General features: G+C 35.2%; 1 protein-coding gene and 1 pseudogene across 1 annotated transcript; both read right to left on the bottom strand.

Moving 5' to 3' along the window:
- Positions 1–2,206: 2,206 nt before the first annotated feature.
- On the bottom strand, positions 2,207–3,158 carry LOC126062354 (putative olfactory receptor 2W6; annotated as a pseudogene).
- A 17,699-nt stretch (positions 3,159–20,857) lies between these two features.
- Positions 20,858–21,817, bottom strand: LOC126077693 (olfactory receptor 2W1-like). Its single transcript, XM_049887238.1, has one exon. It carries the CDS (start codon positions 21,815–21,817, stop codon positions 20,858–20,860), a length of 960 nt encoding a protein of 319 aa, XP_049743195.1.
- Positions 21,818–25,590: the final 3,773 nt, after the last annotated feature.

Genomic DNA, 25,590 nt, shown 5'->3' with positions numbered 1-25,590 from the left:
GCATCTACTATAGTAGCAGCAGATATACTGATTACTATAATTGTGTACTTTCTACTATTAAAATCAACTCTTTCTGAAACTACACACTCACGCAATAGAATTTTATTTTAATACGTAAGAGTGCGTTGTTATAACTAATTTTCATCAAGTGAAAAAAGAAATGTAGTGAAGGAATTTGACTATTCAAACATTGGGGATTATTTTTATAACTAATCATTTAATACATTTCACTATTTTACTTTAAAACTATTTGGATGAAGTATCACTTGAAGGTATGCAACATGGCTAATGAAGTTCATTTTGGCAAATTATAATTATGCTTGTTTTCAGCAATTAACTAGATGAAATGATACATAAGTGTATTAACAACCAAAAAAATCCATTGCTGTCAAATCGATTCCGACTTGTAGGAACCCAATAGGACAGAGTAGAACTGCCTCGTAGTGTTGCCAAGGAACAGCTGGTGGACTCACAATAGAAAACCATTAAATCTATATTTTTATGCCAGATGGGTATCTATTTCAAAACTTCTTGGATCCAAGACTGGCAGAGAGGAAACTGTAGTCTTATTTACACCAACTTAAGTGCTGCCCTCCTTCAAGAGATAATTAAATTATGGGATCAAATTGACAACACTCAAAAGATTAGATAGAAAAACTTAGGTGGCAGTGAGTTTATATTAATGGGGGAGGAACAATTCAGAAAAGGAGTGTGAGAATTGTTTCACAACCTGAAGAATGTAATCAATGTCACTGACTAATGTATAAATATGTGGAAATTGTTCATTTGGTGTATGTTCTGCTGTGTATATTCTCAACAACAACAAAAATAAAATAAATTAATGAAGAAAATGGTTCAGTAAACATCTTTACATGTAAAAAAAAAAAAAGATAATTAATTCAATTGAAATTACCAGCTTTTTGGTAACAAGAATATTTTGCCATTTTTATTGTAGACAATATTTCCCCCTGAAAATTTTAATCTGGTTCAGCAACAAGTCTTTCAGATGATCTGCAGTTGCATAATAAACTCCTAACTAAACATGACTTAGTATTTTATTTCTCAATTGATTATAACTGTTATGAAAGTGCAATCATTAGAATGCTGATCAAATTTGCCAGTTTAGGTTAGAAAGTAATGATATCATTCCAAAATAATAAAACTTTTAGTTTTCTCAATACATCAGTTATTTTAGAAATGTCTAAGCAAATAGCTCTCCAGAAAAAAATCAAATCAATTTTTCACCAGTACGTTTTATTGTTGATGTTTTACCCATTCACACAACGGCGCGAAAAAAAATGACAGTTCTATAGTCACTCACATTAGGTAAAATCAAATGTCATGATAATAGATTGAGGAACCTTAGCATAATCATTTTATAACAGTGTAGGTTCACTAGGAATTTTCAGAAAGGATTAGCTCCTTGATTTTTATTCATGAACAATACATTACCATAAGAAATAACAAAATACAACCCGTATCAAGATTCAGAGTAGTTTGAGTAAATTATTTACTTGTAGGAAAACAAATTGCAGTTCATCTAAAGGGAGAAATGAAATATTTGAAATATCTTAAGGGAGAAGATACGTCAGCCTTCAGAATTGAAGGTGATATAATAATAGAAAAGCTTATTATAAACTCAGAAAGTATTTTTATTAGCTGCATTATATACATAAACAGAAGGCTTCAATCTCTTATGATTAGTTACAGTCACAACCTTAAAGGATCTTTCCTTCAGAGTAGTGTGGTGTTTTGAAAAGGTCAGGATATTGAAGTCAGACAGATTTGTGTTTTAACCCTGCATTTTTACTAAGAAGTATTATTACCTGAGCACGTTAATAAACTTCTCTGATCTCAGGTTTTTACCTGGAAAATATAAGAAATGATGCCTGAATATCAGAGTTATTGTGCAGGTTAAATGAGATACTATACATAGATTAGAATGATATGTTATGTTCAATAGATGTTATTATGGAGCCTCTATGGTGCAAACAGTTAAATGCTTGACTGCTAACTGAAAGGCTGGCCATTCCACCTGCCCAGAGATGGTTGGTGGCCCTGCAGAAGAAAGGTCTGATGGTCTGTTCTGTAAAGATTACAGCCAAGAAAACCCTGTGGATCAGGTCTACTCTGTAACACGTGGGGTCATCACGAATTGGAACTGACTTGATGGCAATGGGTTCTTGTATTATTACTATTAATCTTCCTATTCAATTGACATTTGTTCTGGACCCTGAATTCTTATAAAAAGACACTTTAATGCCACTTTGATATCTTTATTTCTCAGAGTGTATATTAAGGGGTTAAGACTTGGGGTGATAATAGTGTAGAAAAGGCTAATAAATTTATCCACATTGTAAGAGAAACTTTTCTTTGGTTGCAAGTACATGTAAATGGCACTGCCATAAAAGAGGCTGACCACAGTGAGGTGAGAGCTACAGGTATTAAGCACCTTCTTCCATCCTCTACCTAACTTGATCTTAGTCACGGCTTGAGTGATGACTGCATATGAGATGAGGATGACAAAGAGGCAGAAGAAGGTAAAGTACTCCAAGTATGTAAATGAAAGCATCTATTATTTTGGTGTACTCACAAATTATCTTAAGAAAGGCAGGGATCTCACAAAAGAAATCATCTATTGTGTGGTGGCCACATCGTGGCAGTGTAAAAGTAAAGGAACTCACCCCTAGAGCACCACCCAGGCCAGTCAACCATGATGCTGCTACCATCTTTTTACAAAACTGAGGGTGCATGATAACCACGTAGTGCAGGGGTTGGCAGACTGCTGCATAGCGGTCATAGGCCATGACAGCCAATAAAAGGCATTCTATTGCACCAAAGTCGAAGGCAAAGAAGAACTGTAGAAAACAACCTGCATACGTAATCAATTTGTTTGGCCCCCACAGATTTACCAACATTTGGGGGACAACACTGGTTGTATAACAGATGTCCAAAAACGAGAGGTTGGTAAGGAAGAAGTACATGGGCGTGTGAAGTCGGCTGTCCAGTGAAAACACCAGAATAATTGCTGTGTTACTTAGAACGGTCATGAGATAGAAGAGCAAGACAGCCACAGAGATGATGGGTTCCAACTGGGGTTGATCAGAAAAGCCCAGCAAGATGAAGTCGCCACCTGAGCTGGCATTGAATGTGCCCATTATCTTCAATTCTTGACCTCATAAAAAAAGATAAGGAAGGAACCAGAAAGTTGAAACAACAGACTATACATTTTTATTGCTCATATGATGACTGAATATTGTGAAGAAATAGTGCAGACCCCCAAATTATGGAAAACATCTCACAGGACCACTCTGTGTTCAATAAATAAGCTGCAGAGAGAACTATGCTCTATCATTTGGTTACCTAAAATGAACCATCATTATCCTATTAGCAGAACTGGAAATGTCCACCTGAGAGACAATATCTAAGAACAATACGGCCTTTTCCTTTTTTATTTTTATAAGGAATAACGTTGATCTGTTACATATGATGTAAATTTTTGTCAGTTATAATTTTTTTAATGCTTATGCTGTTTTCCGATCACAGAAGTGTTTCTATTAATTTCATGCTGTAACAGTTATCATTTCTATTATGATTTTTTATTGCTCAGAGAATTCTTCCGCTTTGCAAAATAAATATTTAAGTACACAATTACTTCCTTTTTTGTGCATTAATTTTTTCAAACTTTTTATCTGTTTAAAATTTATTTCCATACATGTTTTTGATGTGGGGTTTTGAGTTGACAAATATTTCATCAATTTTCACATTCTGTTTTTCAAAGAGGCCTTCATTGCTCACTAATCTGTAATGGCACTCTTTTCACATTCAATATTCTAATGTGAAATGAACTTGGGTCTCTTTTGGAGATGTCTATTTTGTCTCAATCACCTGTAAGTCAGTATTTTAAAATAATTATTGCTTTATAGTATCCCAGTACCTGGCAGAACAAATTCTCTCTTTCTTATAAAATTGTCTTGGTTTTTCTAACTTGTTATTTTTTTCAAATAATTTTGAAATCAATTCGTTACAATGCAAACAAAATACAGAGAATTGCTTGAAATGTCTGTATTAAAGTTTTTACTTACACTAGTTTTTTTTTTTTTGAGAATATAAGATGTCTCATTTAGTCATTTTTTCCCTTTTGATAAAGATAAACAATAATTTTTTATAAAAATATTCCATATATTCTCATATGCGAAGTTTATCTTTATTGATATTATATTTTAATTAATTTCTTATTGTTTATTGTTGATAGGAGGGCTATAGGTTTTATATATTTATTTTGTATATTTCCTTCTCGCTGACTCTGTAAGGATTTATAATCATTTTCAAATGAATTTTTTTTAATTTAAAATGGAGTGAATTATGTATTCTTTAATGAGAACTTTCTTATTTCTTATCTTTTTTGGGGGAGTAGAGCTTATGTATACATCTTCCAGCTAATGTTAAACAGCAGTGTAGAAAATATTGTTGATATTTGCTGTTAAACATTTTAGTTCATATCCTCATTTGTAAAGGAGGCAGAAATAAACTAAGAAGAAATCAATAGCATGTAATGGGAGAAATAGAGTCCATTGAGTGTTCTGAACTGACAAGAGCCAACTTGGTCATTCTCAACTCTCAAGTTATTTTTGGCAAATAATCACAGTCCCTGAAAAACTTGAGCTTTTCCTATTTCCTCCAGATGTTTATGATCAGCTTATAACAAAATTGACCCTGACCAAATTCTGCCACTCATGCAGAGATTTATGAAACACGCAATAGCAATTAGCCATAGAATAGCTTATGCCATCTCTTCATAAATTCAATGACGCCCCACTCTCTATCCTTTAAAACATTCCAGTACTACCTTTCTAAAAGGTTTACTTAAAGAAGTTGAGACAATAGAGGCAGGAGTTTGGTTACCTTCATGTTGGCACCCAGAATGTGGAACTCCTCCATGGCTGAACACAGCACCACTTAGGGAACAAGTCTGAGACACCACCTGTAAAGTTCAGGCTACACACCTTGCTAGATACTTATGCCCTTGATGCACAAATGAGGAGTATCTCTAAAATATGTCAGAAATCCACAGATGCTCTATACTACTAATTTCACTATGCTAGTTGACCTTTTCAGACACCCCAGAGCAATCAAGTCGACTCTGACTCCTGGTAACCCCATGTGTATCAGAATAGAACTGTGCTCCATAGGGTTTTCAGTGACTGATTTTTTCGGAAATAGATCACCAGGCTTTTTTTTTTTTTTTTTTTTGAGGTGCCTCTAGGTAGACTAGAATGGTCAAACTTTTGGTTAACAGCTGAGTACTTAAACCGTTTGCACCACCCAGGGACTCCAGCTGACCTTCCCATGAGTGTACATTTACTGTTTAGAGCAACTGACACCCATAGGATATAGCTGAATGTAATAAACGTATTTCTATCAATTGCATACCAAAGTGTTTTAAAGTATATTATACTTATTATAATCATACTTTTCTCTGAAGAAATTTGTCTATGAAGGATAATGAAATTGAAAATAAAACATAAAAGAGTTTCCAAGAAACACTTCAGCCTAACTCATTTTGAAGAGAACAAACTTGACATAGAGCTAATTACTCAGTAAAACTAATTTCTGTACACACTTTAGAATTTGGGAGTAAGACTAGCAAAAGTAGATGACGGTGTCAATCCAGTGTTGGGAATGGACACAAATATTCATAAACGGGTACTAATTGGTTCAAGAAAATTATCTTCAATATTCTTCTAAAATCTACATTAAATATGACTCAAGGTTTTCGGGCCATGGAAACAACTACTCCTTTAAAAATACTTCCCATATTGTTCCTCCACCTTGACAGTTTTTTAAAGTGTATTATTTATTTATTTACTTATTTTGTGGTTGTTGTTGAGAATATACACTGCAAAACATACACCAATTCAACAGTTTCTACATGTGCAATTCAGTGACATTGATTACCTTTTTCAAGTTGTGCAACCATTCTCAACCTCCTTTTCTGAGTAGTGTCTCCCCCATTAACATAAACTCATACTTCCCCCAACTTTCCTATCTAATCTTTTGAGTTGTTGTTGTCAATTTGATCCCATACAGATAGATATTGAAAGAGCACAATGTTCAAGGCAGACATTCTTTCCTGGTTAAACTAAATTTTTGTTTGACTTTAAGAAGACTTCAGGGGATATTTTTGGTTTAAGGTTTAAAGATTATCTCCAGGTAAAGTGTATTATGTTTTTCTTTCAAAATTTACTCATTAAAGTATAAATTTGTTCGGTTCTATTGAAGACATCAAAATAAAAATCACTTAATTGTAGAAACATTTACATAAATTAAACTCCAAAAGCATGAATAAGAAATATGTGTTATCAATACGAAAACCTACTAGTGATAAGGCACCAAACGTGTGCTTCTTATAATCACATGGATCAGAATTGCACACTCTTTAGTTAAATGATGTAATGGGGTAAAAAATCTCAGAAAAAAATGGAAGAATGAATTATTTTAATTTTATCTGCATTTTGGGGAATGGATGAACAGCAGAAGAAAAAGTTGTACGTAAGAAAATCATTTATAACTCTCTGCTAATAAAAGACAGACTGCAAAGATTTCATTTTACTTGGACTCACAATCCTCGCCCATGGAAGCAGCAGTCAAGAAATCAAAACACACATTGCATTGGGCAAATCGGCTGCAAAAGACTTCTTTAAACTGTTGAAAAGCAAAGAAGTCACCTTGAAGACTAAAGTGTGCCTGACCCAAGCCATGGTATTTTCAATCACATCATACGCATGTGAAAACTGGACAACGAATAACGAAGGCTGAAGAATTGATGCCTTTGAATTGTGATGTTGGTGAAGAATATTGACTATACCATGAACTGCCAAAAGAACAAACAAATCTGTCTTGGAAGAAGTAAAACCAGAATGCTCCTGAGAAACAAGGATGGTGAGACTGTGTCTTACACACTTTGGACATGTTATCAGGAGGGATCAGTCCCTGGAGAAGGACATCATGCTTGGTAAAGTTCAGGGTCAGCAGAAAAGAGGAAGACCCTCGACAAGGTGGATTGACACAGTGACTGCAATAATGGGCTTAAGCATAACAACGATTCTAAGGATGGCGCAGGACCTAGCAATGTTTCATTCTGTGGTACATAGGGTTGCTATAAGTAGGAACTAACTTGACGGCACCTAAAAACAACAATAAAAGACGAGTCTATTCTTTCCCCTTATTATAGTGCTTATGCAAGATGGTTAAAAAGTCAGTTGCCAACAAGTCGATTCTAACTCATGGAAATCCCATGTGTGTCAGAGTAGACTGTGCTCCATAGGGTAAACCAAAATCAATTATTTTTCTCTAAGTGATAGTGGTAGACTCTTATGTGTTATTCCTTCACAAACTGCAGCTGAGGGGACTGAAGGTCCTAGACTTAGAGACAAAAGCAGATTGGAGCAGAAGATGGGATCAAGAGAATGAATAAGGCACTCCCAAACCAGGTAGCTGGTGGAACCTAATAAGACAGGCAGCTAGAGAGTAAAGCCATGGGGGAGGAATTGCTAAGGAATTTTAAGATGTCAAATATTCATTGTTGTTGTTTTTAAGTGCTGTCCAGTCGATTCTAACTCATAGTGACCCTATGCACAACAGAATGAAACACTGCCCAGTTCTGTGCCATTCTCACAACCATTGCTATGCTTGAGCCCATTATTGCAGCCACTGTGTCAATCCATATAGTTGGGGATCTTCTTCTTTTTCACTGGCCCTCTATTTTACCAAGCATGATGTCCTTCTCCAGGGACTGATCCCCCTGATAACATGCCCAAAGTATGGAAGACTTAGTCTCATCAACCTTGCTTCTAAGAAGCATTCTGGTTTTACTTCTGCCAAGACAGATTTGTTCGTTCTTTTGGCAGTCCATGGTGTATTCAATACCCTTTGTCAACTTCACAATTCAAAAGGCATCAATTCATCTTCGGTCTTCTTTATTCATCATCCAGCTTTCACATGCATATGAGGATATTGGAAACACCATGGCTTGAGTCAGGCACACTTTAGTCCTCAAGGTGACATCTTTGCTTTTCAACACTTTAAAGAGATCTTTTGCAGCCATTTTGCTCGATGCAATGAGTCTTTTGATTTCTTGACTGCTGCTTCCATGGCTGTTGATTGTGGATCCAAGTAAAATAAAATCCTTGACAACCTCAATGAATCAGGTATTGCAGTAAGATAAGTAATATCTAGATTTATAAGATTACAGAATTTATACCCAGGCTCTGCTTTGAAAAACATTGGCAAAACGTAGTCAGCTAAATTTTATAATGGTGTTTGAAAACCTTAAGTGCCATATTGTTTGTAAGTAATCTATTTCAATAATACAAGCTAGCAAAATTTTTTAAATATACATAAATATTTATGAAAAGGTATGAAAATATACATATACTTGCAAAGATACAAAAGCACAGAGGCGGGGCCAAGATGACGTGGTAGTCAGATGTTTCCAGTGAACCCTCTTACAACAAAGACCCCCCCAAAAAAGTGAAATGATTACATTTATGACAAGCTAGAAGCCCTAAACATCAAAGGCAAAGTTAGAAAACGAACTGAGGGGCAGGGGAGGGAGAGACAGCTCAGAATCGGAGAGTAGTTGCCAGATCTGATTCACCAGGAACCCTCAGGCTGCGGTGGGCTGGTGGTAGCGTTCAGCTGCAGTTTCCTCAGAGAGAAGCAGGCAACTAAACAGCCTACTCACACCTCCGGAACCAGAGAAGAACAGCTCTCTCAGCAAAAGCTAAGTACTCGCGTATATTTTACTGTGCCTCCAGCCCCCAAGCTGACTTCAGTGGCTGTTGATTTTCCTGGGCCTGAAATAGTTCCTTTTGCATGCTCTGAGCCATTCTCCCAGGCTTGGAGGAGGTATAAATTCACAATTGGGGAAAAGATAATCTGCCAACTCCACTAACCTGGGGAGCTCAGGACAGAAGCAGCTCCTGTCCAGACATAAACAGTCCATGAATACCTTTACCCTCTGCATGGACCTCTGTGGGCCTATTTCAGGAGAATAGGCCCTTGTTGGAAGACTGCAACTGTTTCAGCTGTGTGGTGGAGAGGTGGGTGTTTGATGTTTAATACTGCTTTGCCTATTAAATAGGGTCCTCACCTACCTACATTAGGTCCCTAAAGACTGGTGGCTCCACTCATGTCGCCCAGGCACCCATGACAGGGGTCCAAGGATAACTGGTACCTCCCAGGCCTTAAAACCAAAAGCATTGGGTATCCAAGGTCCCTCTGCAGAACCAACCCATCTGTGCACACTAGGAAACAAGGACGCACTTTCCTCACAGTCACTCAGGGGATGGATGTCAGCCTCCTGCCTTGTTCAGAGCATGACCCCCTGCTGCAACCAGATAAGGGTACCTACACCAATCACCAATCACCCTCTCAAAGACCGCCCTTCTAAGACTGGAGGACAGAGCCTGTACTACACACTTGATGGCCAACTACCTGAACACCTAAGCTGAATTCATGCAAGAAAACTGAATAGACTCCTAGGCTGATATACCTGGTAACAGCTCTAGCCATCTGGTGACAGGACATTAGAGCTTCAAAGGCAGAAATAATCAAGCTAGCTCATTCAAGCAACCTATTTGGACATATCAAAAGAAAACAAAGCAAGAAGCTAGGATACAGTAGGCAAACATAAAATAAACTAGTGTAATAACTTATAGACACTCAGAGAAAACAGTCAATATCAAATCACATATAGAAGCAGGCCATGATCACTTGAAAAAGTTCTCAAAGCAAAGAATCAAGGGATCTTCTGGATGAAGGTGACTTCCTGGAAATAGCAGATGCAGAATACAAGAGATTAACATACAGAACTCTTCAAGACATCAGGGACAAGATCAGGAAGGAGATTAGGCAATACACAGAGCAAGGCAAGCAACACACAGATAAAACAGTTGAAGAAATTAAACAGGTTATTCAAGAACATAATGAAAATTTTAATAAGCTGCAAGAATCCATAGAAAGACAGAAATCAGAAATTCAGAAAATTAACAATAAAATTACAGAATTAAACAACTCAATAGAAAGTCAGAGGAGCAGAATCGAGCAAGTGGAAAGCAGAATTGGTGAGACTGATGATAAAGCACTTGGCACCAATATATTTGAAGAAAAATCAGATAAAAGAATTTAAGAAAATGAAGAAACCGTAAGAATCATGTGGGACTCTACCAAGAGAAATAACCTACGAGTGATTCGAGTACCAGAACAGTGAGGGATAACAGAAAATACAGAGAGAATTCTGGTATTGTGAAACATGAGAAGATATCTATCCAAGATGCTCATTGAACTCCACATAAGGTAGATTTTAAAAGAAAGTCACCAAGACATATTATAATCAAACTTGCCAAAACCAAAGATAAAGAGAGAATTTTAAGAGCAGCTAGGGATAAACGAAAATCCACCTACAAAGGAGAATCAATAAGAATAAACTTGGACTACTCAGCAGAAACCATGCAGGCAAGAAGGCAGTAGGATGACTTACAGAAATTATTGAAAGAAAAAAATTGCCAGCCAAGAATCATGTATTGAGCAAAACTGTCTCTCAAAACTGAAGGTGAAATTAGGACATTTCCAGATAAACAGAAGTTTAGGGAATTCGTAAAAATGAAACCAAAACTACAAGAAATACTAAAGGAGTCCTCTGGTTAGAAAATCAGTAATATTAGATATCAACCCAAGACTAGAACACGGGACTGAGCAATCAGATATCAACCCAGATAGGGAAATCACAAATATAAATCAAGATAAAAAAAATGCTCAAAACGGGGAAACAGATGTCATTATGTAAAAGAAGACAACGTTAAAATAGTAAAGAGGGACTAAGAAATGTAATCGTAGATCTTTCATGTGGAGAAGAAGACAAGACGATATAAAGAAATCAAATTTAGGTTTAAACTTAGAAAAATAGTGGAAAATTTTAAGGTAACCACAAAGGAGACCAACAATCCTACTCATCAAAATAAAATACAAGAAAAAAATAGAGACTCAGCAGAAACAAAATTAACAACAACAAATAAGAGGAAAAGACAATATATAAAGATAGACTAACTACCAGTACATTTTTATCAATATGCTTTTGGTGGGGAGATACTTTGAGAATACGTTAATATCCCATTGCTCATCAAACTTTCACCCTTCAGTTTCAGAGTCCATTTATGTTTCTTGACTGAATTAGTTCTATCATGGTTGCCAAATGGCCATTTTCTATTTCTATCCCATCTTTCATACACTTGTCAGTTGTCATTCCACTGTAAATAAAAAACTTCCTATTTATTTATATCAGTGTGGACTTATGGATTCCTATTGTATTTAATGGGTTATAAACTACTACCGGCATTGTTTATTTTTGACCAGTGGGAGCCTTTTCAAGCTGGTTTGTGTGTCTTTTTGACAAGTCCCCATTACTTAAACACTTCCTTTCTTTCTGGCATAAAAAGATGCTCCTGGATCATCTACCAACCCCACCCCAACCCTGGAATGAGTCATTTCTCCAAAGGACCCTGGTTCTTTACAGTGTGAAACGAATTTACAAACTGGTGTTTGGATACAGGGCTTGGCCATTGCTATTGGTGTGAGAGAGAGCTAGGAACAGAGCTTAGAGACAGAGCTCGGAAAATATATACATTTATAAACTTATATACATACAAACATATACATATATGTGCATATACACAGACACAAAATCCACATCCATGCTCATTTATCTATATATCCTGGCTCTGACACTGCCAATTCCAATCCAACACAATGAACTTCACTCTAGTTTTTTCCCTTTCCATATTTTAAACTCCCTTCACTGATTGCAAAGTCAAAACCAGGCTCCCGTTATTCACAATGTATTTATTTATTTGAAGAATACCCCTGTTTATAATCAATGTTCTCTTGCTGCTACTGCCTTTTCACACAAAATCTCTCCTTGTCTTGGTTAGGCATCGACACTGCACTGGGCCTCTGCCACACCTTGAAGACAACCTTCTTATCCTGCTCGGTCTTCAACATCCCACTTTGGGTCACCGTTGTCCATTTCCCCAATAGGTTCTCCTTTCTTACCCTACTTGGCATCACGCACTGGGATGCAGCCAGTAACTTTCAACCCCCTACTAGGATGTCTATGTTTCTTGGTCCCACCTAATAACTTTTAGACTGAATTACTGTTCAAAAACAAAGAAGAAAGATCTTGTGTACTTTTGACAAGGCTCCAGTGGTTGTTGATAGCTTATTTGTTCTTCAGTACAACAAGATTATCCAGACTCTTCCTGTATATTTTCTAGGCGTAGGGTCAGCCATATCTCCAAGGAAGTTTCATTCCTCTCGTGAAAAGCAGTATCAGAGTCCACAATCCCAATACTTAAGTGTGGTCGTTACGCTGCTCTAGTCATTGCTAGGCCAGTGGACAAAGCTAGGCACTATGTATTTCTTTGTAAGAGAAAAATACTTCATAATTTCATATTGATATTTCCAATTCAAATTTAAAACTATAGGGTTTTTATTCAATTTCTTAGATTATACACTCTATCTCCTTTCTCCCACACTGAAAAACCTAGTTTCCAATAGCACCAGCACAATTATATATTTGGTTAATCCTACAACAGATAAACAACACTTTTAAAATACTAACATTACTTTCAACAATATGGCTACTGAATATAATTTAAATTTTCTTTGCAGTTATTTTTGCCTTTCAAGTATATCCCACTAGAGATATGCAGTCAGATCACTGTGTTTTAAGGTCACTTATAATAATTCTTCTCCATGTGATTAAGCCACCAACTTAACATCAGTATGCCAGTTAAATTCACTTGTTTTATTGTGCATTTTTATTTTTAGAGATTGCTTTGTGTGTGTGTGTTGATTTAGTTTTATTTTATAATTTGTTAAAGCATTTATATTATTTCAAGGCCAAAGCCATAAAACATGGTACATACAGAGAAGTTTAGCTTTTATCTGTCTCTTCCATTTATTTCTTCTTCTTTTCCTTGTACATAATTATTTGTTAGAGTTTGGTTTATCCTTTTTTTTAAAAGACGTATACACACACACACATATAGCTATTGTGGATATAAGGTCCCTGGGTGGTACAAACAATTTGTGCTTGACTGCTATCTGGAAGGTTGGTTGCTCAAATCCACCCAGCCGCTCAACAGAGGAAAGGCTTGGCTATAAAATACATCCGTAAACTTACAGTCATTGAAAACACTGTAGAGTGCAGTTCTACTCTGTCAAGCATGAGGTCATGAGTTGGAATTAACTTGACAGAGAGCTATTGTGTATACACACACACACACATATTTTCCTGTAGATAAAAGGTAATTGACTTTACAGACTGTTCTGCATGTTTTTTATCATTATATTTTAACAAAATGTCCTTGATAACTTTATAGCAATAAAAAAAATATGCAGGTAATTCTTAACTCCTTTTCACAACTGCTTTGTAATTGTGAAAATGTAAAATAGCTTATTCACTCAGTCCTTAACTGATAGACATTTAGGTTGTTTTCTGTCTTTTGTAATTCAAAAAGTACACGAATTTTTAGCCTTGTTCATAGTGCTGTGTTTTTGTGACCTACTAAGATCAATTTTCATAAATTGTTCCCTGTGCTCTTGAAAAGAATATTTACTCTCTATTATTAGGGTTGAGTGTTCCATGCATGTCTAGAAGATTTTCTTTATGGGTTTTATGATTTTATATAGCCATAGTATTTTTTGTTCATCTTAAATTCATTGTGATGTGTTTCTACTTAGTGTTTCCTTTACTTTCTACTTTATGGAAGTTATTGATGTGCATAAATATTAATATCTGCTATGTTTAAATTGCAAATTTAGTATTTAGCATTATTAAATGTTCTTTTTCATGTCTTCTAATGATTTTTGGTCTGAATGCTATGTTGTCAGATATTGAGATCATAATCCCTTCATTCTTTTTATTTGTATTTGTCTGGCATATCTTGCTCATTTGTTTTTAACCTTTAACTTTTCTGAATCTCTTATATTAGGGATATCTTTGGTATATACCCTGAGTTGGATTTTACTTTGCTAGGCAGTATGGAGATATTTTTTCTTAATAGATAAGGTAATAGCTATTGATATGACCAATATGTTTGACCTTAGTTCTGTCATATTGTTTCATATATAAAACCACACACACACGCATATACAGTCCTTCACTGTATGGTATTTACATACTCTCTCTTTGGGGGTACAAATTTTAGTATTTAGGAAAGTTTTTGTTTTTCTTTTAATGGCTATCTTTCTAAAATATCCTTAGTTCTTAATTTTTTAGGCACTCTTTCCTATCATGAGCAATGTTGAAATTGCTCTTTTTCTCCATCTCCTCTATTTCCTACAACATCAAATTTAAAGTAATATGCTTGGGCCTCCCAATCAATACCTATAAGTAAATCACCAAGCTTATTTTGCTTTTTCATATACTCTCATTTATTCCCCCATTTTTGATAGTTGTATCCATGTTTAAGAGCATATAACCATTACAAGCTGTTTTGACGCCTTTATCTCTGTCACGTATTCTTAGTCCAACAGCTAAATGATGTCATCAAGTCCTGGGTATAGACCCCCATGCTGTAGCAACAGGGAGTATCTGGTACTTTGGCTTCTAGAGATGGAGGCAGGACATAGTACGGAAAGTTTCCCGAAAGAGAAAGAGTGATAGGAACCTTAGTGGAAAATAAACCATAAATATTTAGGCTGGGAAATTTGACTAATTGATTTATAAGCTTAGCTAGGTTGTGGCTAGGCTAACCTAATGCAATCCAATTAGTTTATTTTAAAAGTTAAAATAAAAGCTTCTACAATGAAGACACAAACTTTATACAAATTCAAATCTCCCTTCTTCAGAGTAGAAAAATTCATTTTTGCCACACTGTGTATGTGCATGAATGTAAGGGAAGAGAAGAAAAATAACCTCCTGTGCATAAAGGGCTTCCTTACATGTTTTATGTCTTTCTTTTTCCTCCTCATTTAATCTTCACGTCTATGCAATAGCTATTGTGTCAAAAATTTCCGATGAGCAAACAAAGGCTCAGAGAAGGAAGTAACTTGCTCAAGGTGACACAGCAAACTTGTGAGTTAAGGTGCATTGAAAATAGTCAAGTATCACCCTGGCATTACTGGCATGAATCAATAAAACAGAATATAACAAATGCTGAAGAGGATGCGGGGAGATAGAAACTCTTACGTACTGCTGGTGGGAATCGAAATGATAACAACCTTTTTGGAAAATGATATGGCTCTTCCTTAGAAAGCTAGAAATAGAAATATCATTTGATCCAGCAATCCCACTCCTAGGAATATATCCTAGAGAAATAACAGTCGTCACACGAATAGATATATGTACCCCCATATCCATTGCAGCATTGTTCACAATAGCAAAAAGATGGAAACAGCCTAGATGCCATCAACAGATGAATGGATAAACAAACTGGTACATATACACAATGGAGTATTATGCAACGTTAAAGAACAACAATGAATCTGTGAAGCATCTCATAACATGGATGCATCTGGAGGACATTATGCTGAGTGAAATAAGTCAGACACAAAAGGACAAACATTGTATGAGGCAGCTGTCGTAAAAACTCATGAAAAGGTTTACATACAAAAAGAAACAATATTTGATGGTTACGAGGAAGGGGAGCGGTGGGGTTGGAAAAACACTTAACAGACAATACATAAGTGGTAACTTTGGTGAAGGGTACACAGTACACAATACTGGGGAAGCCAGTACAACCTGTACAAGGCAAGGCCATGGTAGCTCCATAGACACAGCTAGACTCCCTGAGGGACCGAATTGCTGGGCTGAGGGCTGTGGGGACCACGGTCTCAGGGAACATCTAGCTGAATTGGCATAACAGATTTTATAAAGAATATGTTCTTCATTCTACTTTGGTGAGTAGCGTCTGGGGTCTTAAAAGCCTGTGAGCAGTCATCTAGGATACTCCACTGGTCTCACCCTTTGGGAGCAAGGAGGAATGAAGAAAACTAAAAACACAAGGGAAAGATTAGTCAAAAGGACTAATGGACCACATCTACCACAGCCTCCACCAGACTGAGTCCAGTACAACTAGATGGTGCCTGACTACCACCACTGACTGCTCTGACAGGGATCACAATAGAGGGTCCCAGAAAGAGCTAGAGAAAAATGTACAACAAAATTCTAACTCAAAAAGAAAGACCAAACTTGCTTGCCTGACAGACTGGAGAAACCCTGAGAGTATGGCCCCTAGACACGTTTTCAGCTCAGCAGTGAGGCCACTCCTGAGGTTCAACCTTCAGCCAAAGATTGAATAGTCCCGTGGAATAAAACAAGAATAAAGGGCACACCAGCCCTGGGGCAGGAACTAGAAGGTCGGAGGGAACAGAACAGCTGGTAATACAGAACCAAGGGTTGAGAAGGGAGAGTGTTGACATGTTGTGGGGTTGTTAACCAATGTCATACAACATGTGTACTGTTTGATGAGAAACTAGCTTGCTCTGTAAACTTTCATCAAAGTTCAATAAAAAAAGAAAATAGTCAAATAATTGAAACAACTAATACTAAATGTGAAACCTGTGAAAATTTTGCCTTAATGGAAAATGAATCAGATTGCTAACATTTTAATTCATAAGGAAAATCTGTAAGAGCATTTCCAGAAAATAGATTTTAGAACATCAACTACACCTCTCCCAAAGTGTCTTTTTAAGTTAAATGAAAAATACTGTGGAGCCTAACGTAACTCACCTTACATTTATTTGTTTAACCAAAAACCAAAAACAATTTGTTTAACAGGCAAACTTATATTGTTTATTTGGCATTATACAGCTATACATATTGAGGTCCAAGGATTTTAGATTATTTTTCCACATTTTATATTTCTTCATTTATAAAATCTATAAATTCAGCTAACTTGTCCCAAGGTCTGTTGCTAGGTGTAGATGAGATTAGGGTAAAAGTGGCCTTTGATTTTTCAGAATATGATAGCTCAATATATTTGAGAATGTATCTATATATCTTCCATTTTCAATTGTTTTAATGACTAAGAATTCACTAGATGAACTGAGAAGGTCTTGTAAGCCACTCTAGGGGAAAAGAATTCTTTCTTAGGTTATCTGCAATTTCCCTGTATTGGACACCCGATATATTATTGCCACTTTGACTTTTTCTTTTGTACTATAATAATAATCATTTATTGAGAAGGTTTAAATACTGTCTAACCTATGACATACATCTGGAATAAAATTGCAAAAAGTTGATAGCACACACATATATATATGTACATGTGTATATATATATTATGTGTGTGTGTGTGTGTATATATATATATTTATAACTCCTCTACTAAAACATTTTACAAGGAATGTTTTTTATTCATCTTTGTATTTCCAGTTTGTAATAATGTCTGGCATAATCAAAGTTTGGCACTTAAAGTAGTTTAATTGACATTTAATATGCCTAAGCATTCTGAAATTTGATCATTATGTGTTGTTTCTAAGATGTATATATATTAACCAGACATTTTATTTTGTAAAAACTAAACAGGTAGATACACTTGAATAATTACTTCAGTTCACCAGTTTGTTTATTCACATGAATCCAAGTTTACATAAAAGCCAAAACCAAACCCACTGCCATCGAGTCAATTCCGACTCCTAAGTTTACATAAGTGGGTTTCAAATGGATGTTTGGATTCAGTGATATTGAAAGGTGAATTATTTAATTGGTTTCCTTCTGGGGGCTAGTTTTTAGTCATTACCTAATGAATAATGCTAGTGGAAGGAAGATTAAGTAAATTATTGCTCTCTTGATGATTTTTCTTTACTAAACAGTAGTTCCCAAATGTTGACTATATAAAGTTCAAATACATGAGGTGGCTTTTCACACTGCCTGCCACACAGTAGACATTCCATACATACTCATTTAAGGATTGTTTATTTTGGTCTGCACTTATCAAGTCACTTTATTTCCTGAGGCGATTTACTTAAGCTCTTTTTATTCATGCTTGTTCTCAACCTCTACAGCTTTGCCACACTCTCCTTTTCACCTGATTCTTGTCTACCAAATTCAGATCTTAAAAAAAAAAAAATTTTTTTTTTTTTTTTTAATGTTTGATTTAAGTTCCATCGACTTCATGGATCTGTTTCCATTTTCTGTAAATCAAACTGGTCCCTCATTTTTCTGAAGAGCCTTGGCACATATAATTAGTGCTAAGTAATTTGCGCTTAGCTTTAGGTAGTTTGGTGATGCATTCTAATTATATCACGTAATTTTTAAGCAAACATATAAAAGGTCTGTGCTTTTGCTTGTATGTACAGTCCTCCATTTTTATTTATAACACAAGGAGCAGAAAACACAAAGTTGATTTAATTCATCAGATTCGTTATATGCTGACCTTAGGAACTCCTTTGGACTCAAGTCTAAGCCTGGTAGTCCAGCTCTGTCCTGTTTTGGTAAATCCCCAGAAAATACTCCATCCACAAAAGGTATCTTTTACTATTTATTCTGGGTGGTTTATCCCCTGATAAAGAAGAGATAACAACAATGAAGCTAAACTTAGTAAATCAGTAAAGGAGTGACAGAAAAAAGGGAGGTACCAATATGTCATTTTCTTATGAAATCACTAAGCCTTTTCTGCAGGCATTTCCATACCCTGTTCTGCATACTGTCACATAATATGTTACATATACTTACATGTAGTCAATAATATGCTTTCTACTAACATACTAAAAATTCCAATTTATAGCAACCCTGTGGAACATAGTAGAACTAACACATAGGGTTTCCAAGGAGTGCCTGGTGGATTCAAACTGCCAACCTTTTGGTTAGCAACAGTAGCTCTTAACCACTGCACCACCAAGGCTCCACTGATACGTGACTCTCATTAAATGGCTAATCTTTTTTTAGTCTGAAACCAAGTATATGTTATGTAAGACCATCTAATATCCACTTTAAATTTAAGGGAGCTTACACTAAATGAGCTAGAGAGTCTGTGGTAAATTCTCATGAATGTTGGTATGAGAACTTGGACAGAAAAGCAACTTCTAATTAAAGAAACTGTTATATTTAATTTTTATTATTATTACTTCCTATTATATTATTACTTACCTTTTCAAGGTACCTGATACTCCACAAGTGTGAGGTCAGGCCAATGTTGATAATCTTCATAGCACCCAGTAGTACAGATCAGTTTATAAAAGGTCAATATATCTAAATGGTTTATTGTAACTTAATGTAGTGGTTTAATGTAGTGGTGTAGGTCTATACATTTATTTCAGAGAAATAAAAGAGAGATTAAATATGTGAAATATTTGTTTTATTTGCAACTCAAATGAAGAAAACCCTCAAATAAAACTAGGCATAAATAATTATTGGTATAAAATGTAGTGCTCTCCTAAGTGTCCACTATTATATTTTTGATGTACGTAGGTTATTGAAGTTAGTAAATGACTTGCTATATCTCCGAACATTATTAGTTACAAATTGTATTAAGCATAAGAACAAACTTTCCAAATTCAAAGTATTGGGTGGGATGGCTAGACTACACACATGCAGAGCTTACATTACCCCTGTGGACTCTTTTTGGTGAGCTAGTGAACTGTTTCTGAAAACAACTCTAAAAGACGTATTATGTGGAAGATTAGGACACTGAGGAAATTCTACATCATATTAAATATATTTTATGTGAATCTTTACTGTGTTGTTCTGATTGGGAAAGTAAATAATTATGCAGTGAATTATCCAGACTCCTCTTTTTTACATTTCAAGAATTATGAAGTGATAGAAGAGAAAATACTATGGTACTTTTAGATTCCAGCAATGTATCATTCTAAATCTATATAGATTGATTACAGTGATTTAAAATGAGATCTTTTAAAGAAAAAATATCATAGAAAAATTAAAGCTTAATATCAAAGTCATCACATTTTCTTATAAAAAGTTAAATATTATATCATGATAATTGGAAATAAAAAGATTCACCAAGTATGCAAAATTTCACTGCATACAAATATTACCACATTTCTCAAAATTCATATAAATGTCATGATTGCATAGATCAATGTGAAAAGCTTACTGATCTCTAGGTCATATTTTCTCTTCATTCAATTTCAGACAGTCACGGAATAAGTGTTTCACAAATGAAGGAGAAATGAATAAGATAGTGTTGCCAACTTTAAATCACTTTAATTCGTGCTTTCTCTCTCTGATGTTATCATATAAAAGAAGTAATCCTATTAAATATGAAAGAACCTTTACTCGAGGTATTTATATCAAGGACCACTGAAAAAAGAGTCAATTGTTTCAGGTGGTGCTTATAACAATCACTGTCTTATGGATTGCATTTTCCTGTACCAAATACACATACACATTTGGAAGACCTCACAAAACAATATACAAAATCAATATTTGTATATTATTATTTAATGTACAAATCATATTATGTATGAAACCATTCAGTAAGGTCTGTTATTGCAGATCCAAGCATTAGCAGTGAAAATACAAAACTTGACAACCAAAACAGTTTCTACAGGACTTGAGAATAAATTCAGTGTATTCAAGTTTATATTTACCTCCTCTTTGTATTACATTTCAAGCAAAAGTAAAAATTTCTACTGACTCATTTTGCCTGAAGACATTATAATAAGTAGAGGTATAAAAGAGCTAAGTAGAATAGTTATAATATTGTTTGTAACCACAAAAGATTTGCATGAAAGAATTACTATATTATGATCTAGGGATTACTTGTCTCACTAAAAATTAAGCCAATTAGAAGATATAGTTCACTGCCTTATTTACGTTAATATTTTCCTACGATTTCCAGTTCTTTGTTTTTGTAGATTCATAGTCAACCCTTATGAGCTTCTTCAGTGCATCCTTCATGTCTTTATTCCTCAAGGTGTAGATGAGGGGGTTGAGGCTTGGAGTGATTATAGTATAAAAGAGGGTGAGGAACTTGCCCTGGTCTTTGGAGGCACTGTTACCTGGCTGCAGGTACATGTAGATGATTGTTCCATAGAAGATAAACACCACAGTGAGATGAGATCCACAAGTATTAATTGCTTTTCGTTGGCCTGCTATTGACTTCATTCTCAGCACAGCTTGGGCAATGTAACCATAGGATATAAGAATGAGGAGGAGGGGTGTAAGGACAATGACAATGCCTAAAGCAAAAACAGACATTTCAACTGCTGTGGTGTCTACACAAGCTATCTTAACCATAGCTGGCAACTCACACAAGAAATGATCCAGAAGGTTGTTTCCACACCTGTGCAAATTCAATGTGAGTGTACATAATACCACAGAATTGGCCAAACTAATAGCCCATACCATGATAATCATCTTGAGACATAAATGTGGGTTCATGATTACCAAATAATGTAAAGGTTTGCAAATAGCTGTAAAACGATCATAGGACATAACAGCCAGGAGAAGGCACTCAATGGAGCCCAACCACATATAAACATAGAGTTGAATGACACAACCCACATAGCTGATGGTCTTATCATGTCCCCACAAGTTAACTAGCATCTGAGGTACGATACTGGTGGTGAAACACAGATCTAGGAAAGATAAATTCCTGAGGAAAAAATACATTGGTGTGTGCAGATGGGAATCCAGGAGAGATGCAAGAATGATAGCTATGTTACCCATCAATGTAATTAAGTAGAAGGTGGTGACAACTCCTGACAGGACCACCTCCAGTTTAGGATGATCAGAGAAGCCAAGCAGAATAAAACCATGTAGAGAACTGTAATTGTTTTGGCCCATAGTTCTTCAATGTCTAAATCCTAAATTGAGAAGAAAAAGGAGGAGGAGTCAGAACAAGAAAGAAAAAAAGGAGGAGGAGAAGAAGAAAAAATAATTTGTCAATGCAGACTGTCTAGGTAATCTAATGAAATACAAAACTAAACAAAGGGAGGGAATTTCTGTTAATAATTTATAAAACTAATGGATAGAAAATATTCCAGTCAGGTAATCTGGTATTTCTTGCAGGTTCTCTTATGGTGATGAGCTCATAATTACATGTTTTATCTAGGTGACCTTGGGGAGTTCATATACAAGTAAATTTCGGTTTGGAATAGACGTCTTCTAAAATGATGTGACCCTATAATTGTCTATAAAGCTAATTACTTGATATAATGAACATATTATTTTACTTGGTCAAAGAATTCACCTACAAATCTATCTATTGGCTAATGTCAGAATGAAGTAAGAGTGTTCCTGTTTTTCCATATGTTAGTGAATAGCACCTTTGATCTCCTTTGTTATATAAGAGATCTGGCATTTTCCTTGACATCTTCATCTCCCTTATCCTCAGTACCTAATTTATTGCCAAACTGGTAAATTAGAATGAAAAATATATGTTAACTATCTTCTGAAGTTTTTAAATTTCCACCAGCTAATGCAAACCACTGTCATCTCTCTCCTGGATTCTGATAATAATCTTCTATGTTTACATCCAGGCTTATTCTTTTATATTGATACAAAATTTAATAAGATCATGTCATCTGTGTGCTTAAAAGTTGTCAATGGCTTTCCATCACACTTAACAAATATTCAGATTCTTTAAGATGGTCAAGATGGACCTGCATGATTTGTTTTCTGTTTGGCTTCATTCTTGTCTCACAAATCACTTTACCCATATTCACCATCAGGCTTTTCTCAATTTTTTAACAGGTCAAGCTCATTCCCTTCTAAAGTGTGTGGAACCCTTCCCCTTCTTCTCTGGGGAACACATTCTTTAGGCTACCATTTAAGTGTTTCTTGCTTAAGAGGAATTCCCTAGACCCACAATCTCTTTTACTTTTTATCTTATATCATTTGTAAGGAACTCTACAGACAGACAGTATAGCATTGGATTTTAGGGCATAGTCAGAGAGCTTATGTTCATGTCTCTGCCAGTTATTTAGCTGTGTGATTCCAGGCAAGACACATAACACTTTTGGGCTCAGAAGTCTCATCTCTAAAAACTGGACAATAAAAATACGTAGGGATGGGGTGAAGATTAATTTAGTTATATATGTGAAGTGTTTAGAACAATGCTTGTTACATGATACATTTCAAAAGCTTTACTTACCACAATTATTATAAGAAGAAATTATAATCATGCACCGTGTAGACAAGTCTTAGTTTAACCTTCCCCTTGTATTACTCTATGAGCTTTAAAAACAGACAAGATGGCCAGTGCTCCTCATTATACCTCTAACCCTAAAACAGCCACTTTCAAACATACATAATTTTTTACAAAATAAAAAGTTAAGTCATGCTTTGAATAATGATGAAAAATTACTTAACATTATTAGTTAGCATTTTCCTTACATTAAAAATTCAGGCTGGCTGCTTATGAAGTTACCTGAATAGGATGCTAAAAGGTGATGGACTAATGGAAAAGACTATGGTTTTATCTATGTAGTAACAAAAAACCAATTTAGTCAGTTTGACAAAAGATAATTTAAAATATTTGTCTCTATTTGAAGAACTAAGTTCAGCATTCTTTAGTAGTATGATACAGATACAGCTCCTCAAGACAAGCATGAACATATCAGAACTGCCAAACTTTAAACAATTGAACAGATTATCAATAGCCTACCTCAGTTTCCTATTATTGAGTATAGAAAATAACTTCCTACCACCTGAAGCAAAAATAACATCCAGAAAGTTTCTGTTAAAAAATAACTGAGAGAAAGTATTATATACAAAAATAATGTTTAGGTATCAAACTGGTGTGTGTGTAGATAAAATGCCAAAAGTGGTTTTTGTTTGTTATGCTATTTGAAGTATATTTCTTCAATATTATGAAGAATTACTTCAAACTGTTCCCATAATTCAAAACTGTACACATTTACCAGGCGAACTGAATACACTAGTCAGCGTAGTCATTTCAATATACACAGTGGGTGATTTCCTCAGAGTTTGCTTTCCAAGAATAATGGTTTGAGCCTGGTTTCTGCCATTGATCAAGATGGACTGAAAGCAAAAATTTAAATCTTCAAAATATATCAGAAGCTGCCACACACACCATAGAGTTTTCTAATATCTGAGCTGGGGATTGAGTAATTGGTATTTATTTTGATACACATATTCGTGTGTGTTATTGTGCCATCTTCTGAATAAAACATGAAAATCACATTAAATTTAATAAATTGTATTAAAGTTTTATATTTAAATTAAAACTAAGTTTAAGTTATGTAAAATTTAAACTTAAAGTTAAATTATATGAATGTAAAAATAAAAATTCTTTTAAAATTAAACTCCATGCTGTTAACTATTTTCATAGTTCAACATTTTCATTATCAGTACAGCTCCCAAAGATTAAGTCAGAAAGGGTTAAAAATCCTGCTACTGACATTAGGAGTCTGCGAATAACTTTTCATGCACGTGAGATTTAGAAACAAATCAAAAATACCTGGGTGCTTCCTAGCTTCACAGTCTTCATTAACAAAGTATGATATTTCAGTACTTCTCATTTTAATCTACAGTCTTCCTCCTTTATTTCTGCTGAATCAAAATGTCTGAAATCATAAATAAAGAAATAACTTTATGTGCTCCTTTTATAATAAAGAATAATTTTCTTCTTTCCTTCATAAAACAGATAAACAGGAAGATTTTTCTGCAGAGATTTACAATATGTACTTAATCTGAGTCTTCTGACAGAAAACCAAAAGAATCAACCCATTCAAGTCTAAGTTTTCTTTCTTTAACCTCCAACAAATTGTTTTACAAACTCAGGCACTCTATTTTCTAAGAGCTATTAAAGATCTACCTTACTGTGCTCCAGAGTAAAGTCCCTTCTCCATCTGTGTAGAGCCCACTCTGAAGAAAACAGATTCTAGTTCAGCATTTGCTCTCCAGGCTGCAGCGCTCTCTCGTGTGGTCCCTGCAGTGCCATTGCAAATTCTGCTGTTTACCTGACGTGTGTTGAGTAAGGTACAGATTCTTGACAGGACTCCTCCTTCTTGAACATGTGACTTCAAATAATGGGATAAACCTGTCAGAAGGTCTTACTATTTTAAATGAACTTGCAAATGCTTGGTCTTAATCCTGGAGAAACATTACACAAAGTAATCAGATGATTCTGAGCCCTTTCTCCACGGACTAGAACCACCAATCTTTCTGTTACCCAACTTGTTAACGTTTTGCACCACCCAAGGACTCCAATTCAGAATAAGAATTGAATAAAATCTCCCAAAATTGCACAGAAATTCAGATCATCAAGAAAGATTATCTAAAGCACCCAGGACTGCATCCAATTGAGTAAAATGCTATAGAAAAAGCTAGTTGATGAAGCGGTTAGAGAATTAGACCATCTCCTGGTATTTCACAAGGACAAATTCGGTAAATGCAAAACTTATCCAATATGAAGGAAAACTAGCGTGGGGAAATGTGAAAAATAGATTTTCAAAAAATTTTTGGTTTAGGTGGTGAATTGCATTGCAAATAACAAAATTTGCTCTGAAATAATGTATAATTCCAACACTCAAATTTTAACATACACTGACTATGAGATAATCACACATTAATAGTACACATACCGATTTTGG

This window comes from Elephas maximus, chromosome 1 (genome assembly GCF_024166365.1).
Source record: "Elephas maximus indicus isolate mEleMax1 chromosome 1, mEleMax1 primary haplotype, whole genome shotgun sequence".
In the NCBI taxonomy this organism is placed as follows: domain Eukaryota; kingdom Metazoa; phylum Chordata; class Mammalia; order Proboscidea; family Elephantidae; genus Elephas; species Elephas maximus.
Note: the sequence above shows the minus strand (reverse complement) of the source record. Positions and strands in the feature narration are given on the sequence as shown.

What these genes read in the sequence shown, in the direction of transcription:
- LOC126077693 (XM_049887238.1), bottom strand. Translation starts at nt 21,817, where the DNA reads ATGGGCCAAAACAATTACAGTTCTCTACATGGTTTTATTCTGCTTGGC.